At 46.5% G+C, this 10842-nt stretch overlaps 1 protein-coding gene across 2 annotated transcripts in view; it reads right to left on the reverse strand.

Moving 5' to 3' along the window:
* PLEKHA7 (pleckstrin homology domain containing A7) overlaps nt 1-10842 on the reverse strand; it is an 88516-nt gene that overhangs the window by 52494 nt on the left and 25180 nt on the right. For both annotated transcript variants that reach the window (XM_008067322.2, XM_021717224.1), the window contains exon 6: nt 4922-5097. In XM_008067322.2, the coding sequence (XP_008065513.1) occupies nt 4922-5097 (176 nt within the window). The remainder of the gene's footprint in view (nt 1-4921; nt 5098-10842) is intronic.

Genomic DNA, 10842 nt, shown 5'->3' on the forward strand with positions numbered 1-10842 from the left:
AGACCCGCCTGGGCAACTTGGTGAGACCTCATCTCTACAATAAACCAAAAATTAGCCAGGCGTGGTAGCACGTACCTACAGTTCCAGCTACTTGGAAGGCTGAGGCAGAAGGATCGCCGGAGCACAGCAGGTTGAGGCTGCAGTGGCCAGGAGTGGCCACTGCACTCCAGTCTGGGTGACAGAGTGAGACTCCAACTCAAAAAAAAAAAAAAGGAGAGGGAGAAACCTTGGGCAAACACGATCATGGGATTTTAAGTTTAGCGAATAATAAGAATACATTTTAAAAAATTCAGAGAACGGCTAGGACGATACCATGACCTGAGACCAGGAACCCTTCCAAAACCAAAATCTGATAGCTAAAAAATACCCAAATCTCAGTTACTAATGAATCCTCAAGGGTTCTAGGTAGACATCATTTATCAATCAAAGCACTTCTTTCCTACAAGGCCCAATCTCAATCTCAAATTCTCTTTTACCCAGTATCCTAGTCAGCCATAATAAATTGAGCAAAGTTGGAACACAAGAAGAAACCCAAACGCTATCTCTAACATCGCAACACAGAGAACCCTTGGGGCTCAAATTGTAAAAGGACACGGACAAGAAATGGAAGGAGGGGTACAACATTAAGCCTAAATCCATAGTGGAAATGGGCTCACATGAATAATGGCAGAATGGGTAAAATCTAGGAGCTGAAGTTTGTTTAAAATAAAACAAAAACAAATTACTGGTTTTTTTTTTAAGAATTAGAGGAGGGGAAGTTTTTAAATACAGATGAGACGTAGGTGTCACGCTCAGGGAGATGATGGCATAAAAAGAGAAAGTCAGATTCTTCACCTACGGCATTTAGTTCCCTATCTTCATCAAGAAGAACAATCTTCACCGGAAAAAGAACAACTTGGTAAGAGAGTCTGAAAGTCCAGGATGGGGAGGAAGAACAGAGTCCCAGCTCCATGCCCAGCTATTGTTGGTGTCCCAGGGACCTAAGGAAACTTGCAGATGGGCTCAAGGAATCTCTTGGGTGATCGCTGAGCATCAAAGGGGAATGGGGGAAAAGCCAGAATATCAGAGACTGGCAAAGAGCATCCTGATTTTCAAAGATGGGGAAAAGCAACTTCCATTAAACCATAAGAGTGGAGAGCCTTCCGTTAACCTCTGCAGAGGCTAAGCTGCATTGTTAACCTGGCAGACTTCAGAGCACATAGGACGGGAAGCACCCAAAAAAAGCAACCAACTCAGCAGAAAAACAGACAGAGGACAGATGCAGGCAATTTGCTGAAGAGGAAATACAAGTAGCCAAGGAGGCAGGCACAGTGATATGTGCCTGTAGTCCCAGGTACTAGGGGGGTTGAGGTGGGAGGATCACTTGAACCCAAGAGGTCCAGGCTGCAGTGAGCTATGATCACGCCACTGCATTCCAGCCTGAGTGACAGAGCGAGACCCCCAGCATCGTGGAAATATCCATTAAGATCATCAGACACTTATTTATGTAGCATGTCATAGAATTAAAAAACTGATAATATCAATGATTGGCAAAGGTATGGAAAAATGACACTCTCACTGGTGGAATACTCAGCTTTCTTTAAAGGACAATTTGGTGGTATTGATTAAAATAAAAAATGTATTTTGACCCAGCAAAGACTCACACATGTAGAAGCTTACAGAAGGTTTTTTTAAATAGAGGACTTTTAAATACGGGTTTTTTAAATAAACTATGGTATGTCTACACCATGTAATATCATACAACAGTCGGCCAAAGTTAAAGGTGGCCTACATATACTGACATTGAATGACCTTCAAGATGTTCTCATTCATGCTTTAAGAAAGCATGAGAGAAACCCATACATTTCTATAAGTACATGGATGCATTTAAATGCATAGAAAAATTTAAAAGGATACCAATTAACCTGATAACAGATATTACCTGGGAAAGTGATTTGATAGCTTGTCTTTCTTTTTGCATTTTTTACATTAAAATGTCATTTATTGTATAATTAAATATATATACACATATTTATACAGTCAGCCCTCTGCATCTGTGGGTTCCATATTCAAGGGTTAAACCAACCACAGACTGAAAATATTAAGGAAACAAAAGGATAGTTGTGTCTGTACCAAACATGAATAGACATTTTTTCTTGTCATTATTCCCCAAATACAGTACAACTATTTATATAGCATTTATATTGTATCAAGTATTATAAGTAATTTAGAAATCTTTTTTTTTTTTTTAGTTGGAATCTCACTCTGTCACCCAGACTGGAGTGCAGTGGCCGCTCCCGGCCACCGCAGCCTCGACCTGCTGGGCTCCGGTGATCCTTCCGCCTCAGCCTTCCAAGAAGCTGGAACTATAGGTGCACGCTATCATGCTCGGCTAATTTTTTGATTTATTGTAGAGATGGGGTCTCGCCAAGTTGCCCAGGTGGATGTCGAACATGCAGGCTCAGGCAATCCACTCACCTCAGCCTCCCAAAGCGCAGGATTACAGGCTGAGCCACCGAGCCTGGCTTAGAAATGTTTTAAAGCATGTGTGTAGGTTATATGCAAATATACTATTTTATATAAGGGACTTGAGCATCTGAGAATTTTGGTATCTTCAAGGGTGTCCTGGAACAAATACTCCACAGATAGTGAAGAACAACTATATACATACACATATGTCATATGTATATGTGAGTGTGTGTGTATGTGTGTATTGTTATTATTTTTTGAGTCAGGGTCTCACTCTGCTGTCCAGGCTAGAGTGCAGTAGCATGATCACGACCTTTTGCAGCCTCCAACTCCTGCCTCAGTCTCTCAAGCAGCTAAGACTACAGGCACATGCCACCATGCCTGGCTACTTTTTTGTAGAGATGAGGTCTTGCTATGTTGCTTAGGATGGTCTCGAACTCCTGGGTTCAAGCAGTCCTCCTGCTTTGGCCTCCCAACGTGCTGGGATTACAGGTGTCAGCCATCTTGTCCAGCCTGCACATACGTATTTTGAAAGAATGAAAAATAAAGACGTGAAAAGAGCAAACATTTGGGACTAGGATGTGCACTCAGAGTAAGACATGTCAGACTGTCCCAGTTCCCTTCTACTGGGACGATGATGGAAATGCCAGTGACACTGTGACTGACACCCACAGGCTATCAGCAGAGCCTTTCATAAGTTATCACAAATATAAGAGAAAAACTCAGGCTGAATGACAATGCTGGAAGGTAGAGTCACAACTAACTGAATACCTAAAGAATTACTAATTCAGGGCCCATGGGGAAGCTGCTAGGGCAGTCTTTGGTCCTTGTCCTGTTCAATGTATTCATTCATTCACTCATTCTTTCTTCCAATTTCTCATTTACTCAATAGATATTTGAGAGCTTACTATGTGCCAGATGTTCTGCAGAAAATATAAAAATGACCCTTGCCTGAAGCCTAGGATACTGAAAAGTAGACAGAAGGGGAGGGAAAAACCAGCATGAAAAATGCCCAGAAGCCCCAGAGGGTAGGGCCTGACTCCAAGCTGGCCTCCACATCTCCAGAAAGAGAACATGAAGCTAGGAAGTTCCGTGAATTCTCAAAACCACAAGTACACTAGTTGGGAAAAGTTCACAGTCTCAACACAGCATGTGAAATCCACTCCCAGCCTCTGAAAAGTTCCATCCTTAGGGAGGGGGAGAACATGTTTTAGCTTTGCAGCCTCACTGAAAGAACTCAGTCAAAGAGAGAGCAAGGTGTCAGGATAGAGAAGAACGGGCCGTGTCAGATGAGGATCCACTAAAGGCATCCTCTTTCCAAGAACTAGTCTGATCTCGCTCTCTCTCCCTGAGCCCCTGACTCTACTCATATTCCAACAGACTCAGGAACCTCAAGATCTGATCCTATCCTTCATTGGACCACTCAAGGGAGCAGCTGGAAAATCACACCTAGATCAGCCCCTGCAACATGATAGGAAGTCTGAGGCAGATTTTTAGTTTGCAAGACTTTTCTTGCCTGCCCAACCCACCCACCCCCAATCTGATGCCCCAAGGTTGTCCCTTCCACCATAATAAGAAAAACTGTGGGGCCAGGCACAGCGGCTCATGCCTATAATCCCAGCACTTTGGGAGGCCGAGGTGAGAGGATTGCCTGAGCCCACGGGTTCAAGACCAGCTTGGGCAACTTGGCGAGACCTCATCTCTAAAATAAATTTTGAAAAATTCACGGGGTTTGGTGGCACATGCTTGTATTTCCAGCTACTTGGAAGGCTGAGGCGGAAGTATCGCCTGAGCCCAGCAGGTCAAGGCTGTGGTAGCCATGAGCATACCACTGCTCTCCACCCTGGGTAACAGAGTGAGACTCCAACTCAAAAAAAGAAAAAAAAAAGAAAAACTGTGAGGCACACATATGCCACTTCCCAAGACTGTGGAGCCCACGTGGTCATTTTGCCTTCCAGGTCTTAGTGCTTCTGTTCTGTGGAGAAAGTAGACTAGATACCTTCTAGGGTAGGAGTCCCCAACCTTTCTGGCACCAGGGACTGGTTTCGTGGAAGACAATTTTTCCACGGACCCAAGTGGGTCATCGGGCATTAGATTATCCTAAGAGGCATCCAGCCAAGATCCCTCGCACGTGCATTTTACAATAGGATTTGCGCCCCTATGAGAATCTAATGTGGCCACTGACCTGACAGAAGGCGGAGCCCCTGCTGTGTGGCCCAGGTCCTATCAGGCCACAGACCAGTGCTGGTCCACAGCCTGGGGGTTGGGGACCCTGTTCTAGGGGACCGTCCAGCTCTGCCTGGTAACATATGTGAGCTGTTCACACACTCTCTTCCTGGAAGTATCCATTGTTATGGAGGATTTCAAAGAGAGGCGAATGCTTAATACAAGTGAGTGAGCAGTGGAATTTCAGGCCCCCAAGAGGATTTATCCAGATGGAAGTACTCCAGGAGGGACCGGCATCAGGACTAACCTCTTGAGTGACGATCGAGACAGCACCTGGGCAGCCTGGTTCATGGCCCTGACCCAAGCATTCATGTCCTCCTGCGTGTCGGCACTGAAGTAGTAGGTCCTCATGCCCGAGTGCTCGGCCTGAGAGCCCAGGGTGGTGCTGTTGTAGATGAGCGCTCGCATCCCTGTGTGCACAGCCTGCAGCATGGAGATGGAAACACGGGTTAGAGGTTAGCACACACTGCCCTCCTAGGACAGAACAAGGGCATGGTGGCCATGTTCTCCCCTTCCAGACTCAAAGCCCAAGCACCACCCAGCTTGTCTCTACACCTGGAAAACGTCATGGGCTGAGTTCTGCTTTCTTAGTGCAGTCAGACCCAGTGACAGGTGTCTGTTTCTCACAGTAACAGCCCTGCAGCTGTACCTGGATCCCATTGACCTTACTCCTGCTTGGGGTGAGAGAGGGGAACAGAGTCAAAGCTCATGTGAGAAACAGACTTTCTGGAAAACCTTCGTTTCACAGAATCAGACACTTGGGGAATCCCTGTTTGGTTTTTCTGAAGCCCGTGATTCCAGCTTTGGCTACAATCAGACTAGAACGGAATAAAAATCAGCTGCAGTAGCAGGTGGCTTGGTGTGGATTTTCACTGTGCTTCCCTGTTTAGGCGTGAAATGTGATGTGTGCTCAGCCAAGAAGCTGCTGTTCTGCCTCTCCAAAAGAGGCACTACAGAGCTAGCCAGAGCTGATCGATAGTTGATGAAATGTTCTTGCACACCTACTATGTGCTTCTGCCCTCACTCAGGGTGCTTTCACGTGTATCCGGGAGAAAGGTACTGGGAACAATCACGGAAAAGTGATTAGCTGGTTTACAAACTGGAGGTAACACCAGTTTTTCCCCTTGTGCTCTGATAAAACAAGGGCCTCTCTTTTAAATATGCAAGGAAAATTTCACCAAATCTATACAGGAAGATGTTGTGTGAAGAGGAAGCTTCACCGAGTACCTACTGTGTGTCTCCCTAGTCCTTCCACAACTTTAATCTCATTTAAATCCCGACAGCCTTGAGAGACAGGGACAGAATCTCATTTACAGAAGTGGCAAAGGAAGTTTTAAGATGCTAACTAAGTAACGTTCCCTGATTTCCACATCTGGTAACATTCTTTACAGCACTTACTATTATCAGATGTTATTTATCGTACTCTTGTTTATTACCTCTTATCATGTCTCCTCCCCCTATAAGTGCCATGACAGCAGGAACTTTGTCTATTTTGTTCATTACTCTATCCCCAGAAACAGTGGCTGGCACATAGGAGGTGCTCAATAAATACTTGCTGAATGAATGAATGAAGAGTTGAAGCCCAGGTCTGACTTCAAGTCCAGGCTTCTCTGTATATGCTCCCAGGTTCCATCCAGAAATGAGGGTGATTATACAGATCACTGATCCAATAATCTGGATCCAGAATGAAAGGCAGACCCCATGCAAGGGCCAGAGAAAACTAAATGAGAACTAATTAAAAGTTGAAAAACGACACACTTCTAAAATCACTAATGGTCATGGATGAAAACCTCTCAGATGGGCCTGAGCCATTTACTTCTCCTCCTCACACTCTTAACAGCCGGGTCCAAAATGCATGTGAAATGCAGGCCGCCCTGACAGTCATACACATGGGTCTATCCAGCCCAGTGCCAAGGGAGTCTAGGCAAACTTGGTCTGCAGCCAAGAGTCTCTATTGTGGCCAAAGCAAACCTGATGTCCTTCCTTGGCATGCATAAGGTGTCATCCACTGTACTGGGAAGGATTTCTTCTACTTTAAGCAAGATGGAGATGTTGCAACAAGAATGAAAAAGAGGTTGTGCATGTCTTACTATAAATCAACAGAAACTGTTGGAAAAATTCCCCTGAACAATTCCTCTGAGATCTCTGACATACTCTGCCCCAGCCTTCTGCGCCCAGCTACAGAAGGATCTGGGACAGGAACCCGTTCCTCCAGACACAAGCATAGGAAGCCCTCCAAGGTACAACAGAGAGTTGAACCCAGCTGTACAAGACTCCATGGAGCCAGTCTTGTCCAGGGCATACCTCAAGCATGCGGTCATGGGGTTTGCATGTCTGTCTGCAAACAAGCCTTGAGAGTTACATCCATCATCACAAAGGAGTTACCCACGATTGCAAAAATAACCTTGTTCACTGATCAAACTGCCAGCAGGTGCTGTGCCCAGCTGTTTTTGGCTCTAACACGTTCTCAGCTGCATTCTGCCTATGCTGGGCATATTAGATGTATTAACTATGAAGGCAACAAGGACAAGGAGTTTCCTTCTCACTCGGCCAAGTGACCCAAGTCCAAAGTGCTCTGAGCCCGAGGAAGTTGCCAGAGCCCAGATGATGGGAATCTTCTCACTCTCACTCTAGGCTCATCTCGGAGATGGTCTGTTTTTATGGTCTGCTCTTTGCTTTCCAGTTAATGCAACTCTACCAGGCAACTCTGAATAACTGAACAGAAACCAGGCTACATCTAAAGGAAATAAGGATGCGTGCAAGGAAGTGTTTATATCAAAGACATAATACCCTGGCATATGTCTGCTCTGCTGACTCCTGTACCTCAGGCCTAGACATAGCACTGGCAAGGGAGCCAAAATCCGCATGGCTCAAGCTCAATGTCAACCTCTAGAAGTGAGAACTTTCGGTGGGAAACTAGGTGCACCCAACTGGCCAGGGCCCATCAACTAATTGACTCTTTCAAACCTATCCAACAATAATGGATCAATTACTGAGTGTTTACTATGTGAAAGGCACCATATTACAAGTTGGAGGGACAGCCTTAAACAAGGCCATGACAGTTTACAGCCAAGTCGAAAAGAAAGACCAGACACAAGTAACTATGACTGTTGTAAGTGTCATCAAGAAGTTGAGGATGCTGTGAAAGAGGATAACAGGGAATGGCCTGACCTGGAGAAGGACTCAGCTGACGAACTGACAGCTTAGCTGCCTTTTGCATGATCAACAGCTATTTAAGGAGAAGCGGTTTAGGAGATGGGCAAGACGCTGAGAAGGGCAAGAGCATGCTGTGTGTTCGTCTGCGTGATTGGCGCAGAGGATGGAGGGATGGGCAGCGTGAAGGGAGGCTACGGAAGCTGGCAGGGCCAGATCACCAGGGACTTACAGGTGATGGCAGGGTTTTTGTCTTCATCAAAAGAGCAATGAGAAGCTAATGAAGGGTTTAGGCTGGAGCCTGGTATGATCAGACTCTGTTTGGAAAGACCAGCCTAGCCGCAGCATAGGGAAGAGGTGAGAGCCAGCAAGTGAAGGGAGATGGTCATGAGGCCACTGCAGGGGCGCAGGTGAGAGATGGTGGTGGAGGCAGAGAAGGGGAGGAGTGGGTAGAGTCTGGAGAGAGCAAGCCAGTAAAACCAGCAGACCTTGGGGAGGGCCTGGATATGGGAGGTGAGGGAGCAGCCAGTGTAAAGGGTACAAGTCTCAGGTTTAAAACCTGCAAAGACAGTGGCGCCCACGTGCTGAGATTGAGGAATCCCATGTCCAACCCCCAGGCTACCTACAAGCAGCACAGTGAACAGGGTGAGAACTTGGGCTCTTGGAGTAAGCCTGAGGTCCAAAGTAGTCTCTGCCACTTACCCACTGGGTAGCTCTGGGTAAACTGCTCAACCTCCCTGTGTGTCTGCTTGTTTCCTCATCTGTAAAATGGGACTGTGGCTGGGCACGGTAGCTCTCACAACTGTAATCCCAGCACTTTGAGAGGCCGAGGCAGGAGGATCACTTAAGGCCAGGAGTTCAAGACCAGCCTGGGCAACATAACAAGACCTTGTTTGCAAAAAATAAAATTAAAAAATTAGCCAGGCATGGTGGCACATGCCTGTAGCCCTAGCTACTTGGGGGGGTGGGGGCAGGGAGCTAAGGCAGGAGGATCACCTGAACCCAGGAAGTTGAGGCTGCAGTGAGCCATGATCATGCCATAGCACTCCAACCTGGGTGACAGAGTGAGACCTGGACTCAAAAAAATTGAAAGAAAAAAAAAGACTGTGGGTAACAGTAGTGTTTACCCTCTAAGTCCATGTGAGAAGGAAATGAGATCATGCACACACAGGGCTCAGGGCACAGCCTGGCATTTGTCTAAGGCTACCAAGATGGCAGCTGATATATTACAGGAAGAGTCACTGGAGCAACCTAGGGAGGTTGACTGAAAGAGTTCTCTGGAAACTTTAAGAGTCTTCTTCCTTCCCACCCCATCAGTAACCTACAAGGGACTAACTATAAAATACAAGTAAGTGTGAATCTCCCATAACTTGAAAAGCGTAAGCACTGCCATTGACATGATTCCTATTACAAATGACTGCTCCGTGTGGTCTGTCTGTAGAATGGAACTAGCCCTTCTACTCAGGCAGAACTAGCTGGTGAATTAGTTTTCCCAGGAAAAGGTCTGGATAGGTGAATCAGTCATGCACAGTTCAATGACACAGAGCTGTGAAATGCAGAGGAAGTGGGTACCTAATCTGCCCAGAGGGCTCAGGGAAGGCTTTTCAGAGCAGAAAACTCAAGGACAGGTAAGATGAGGAAAGGGCACGCAAGGCTGTGGCTGGAGTTTAAGCAGACCTTTGTGTGAGAGTAAGAAATGTCCTGGGGCCTTTGGGCAACTGTATTTGGCTAGAGGGAAGGTATAAGATGGACTGGCTAAAAATGTGGCTGGAGAGATAAGCTGGGCCTTTAAAATCAAGACTGGGTTTTACCCTGCAAACAATGTGGAAACACCAAAGGGTTTATGGTAGGATCACAACCTGAACAAAATGTGCAACCTGAGAATAGTGTGGGGGGTGGGTTCGAGGCTTCAGGAGTTTGAAGGCTGAAGCGGTGACAGCCAACACTTACGGAGCATTTACTATGTATGAGGCACTGTTCTAGTAGTGAGTTACCCAAGAGAGGGAAGGTGGTGGCCAAGACAGAATAGTGGCAGCAAGCTGGGCTCGGTGGCTCAGCCTATAAACCCAGCACTTTGGGAGGCTAAGGTGAGTGAATTGCCTGAGCCCGCGAGTTCAAGACCTGCCTGAGCAACTTGGTGAGACCTCATCTCTACAATAAAATTTTTAAAAAATTAGCTGGGTGTGGTAGCGCGCCTGTAGTTCCAGCTACTTGGAAGGCTAAGGCTTAAGGATCGCCGGAGCCCAGCAGGTCGAGGCTGCAGTGGCCGGGAGCGGCCACTGCACTTCTGTCTGGGTGACAGAGTGAGACTCCAACTCAAAAAAAAAAAAAGAATAGTGGCAGCAGTGGTAGAGAGGGGGAGGTGAACTTGAGAGAAACACAAAGGACACAATGGAACAGGGAGAGGAAAGAGGTGGCTCTCTGCTGTTGTCTTCTCATCCTCTAATAACCCACAGGTGGATACATTCTCTAGAATATAAGCCCTACGAAGGCAAGGATTCCATCCTGTTCACTGCTGTATCCCCAGCAGCTATATCAGGCCTGGCAGACTATCAGAGAACAATACAAGTTTACTGAATAGAATGAAAGAAGTGAAAAACCACGTCTCTTGGCACATCCTCAGCCAGAATCTAGAGCGGGGGTCTTAATATTTTTTGTAGCATGGACACTCTTGACAGTTTGGAGAATCCTATGACCCATTCTCAGAATATTAAGCGCACAAAATAAGGAAAATAAACCAAATCGAAATACAGTTATGCCGGGATCGGTGGCTCATGCCTGTAATCCCAGCACTTTGGGAGGCCAAGGTAAAAGGATTGCCTGAGTTCATGGGTTCGAGACCATCCTGGGCAACATGACAAGACCTCATTTCTACAATAAATCAAAAAATTAGCTGGGCGTGGTGAACTATAGTTCCAGCTACTTAGAAGGCTGAGGTAGAAGGATCACCTGAGTCCAGCAGGTCGAGGCTGTGGTGGCTGAGTGTGCCACTGCACTCCAGCCTGGGCGACAGAG

This window comes from Carlito syrichta, unplaced genomic scaffold (assembly GCF_000164805.1).
Source record: "Carlito syrichta isolate Samal-C Ts95f unplaced genomic scaffold, Tarsius_syrichta-2.0.1 Scaffold309476, whole genome shotgun sequence".
Classification (NCBI taxonomy): Eukaryota; Metazoa; Chordata; class Mammalia; order Primates; family Tarsiidae; genus Carlito; species Carlito syrichta.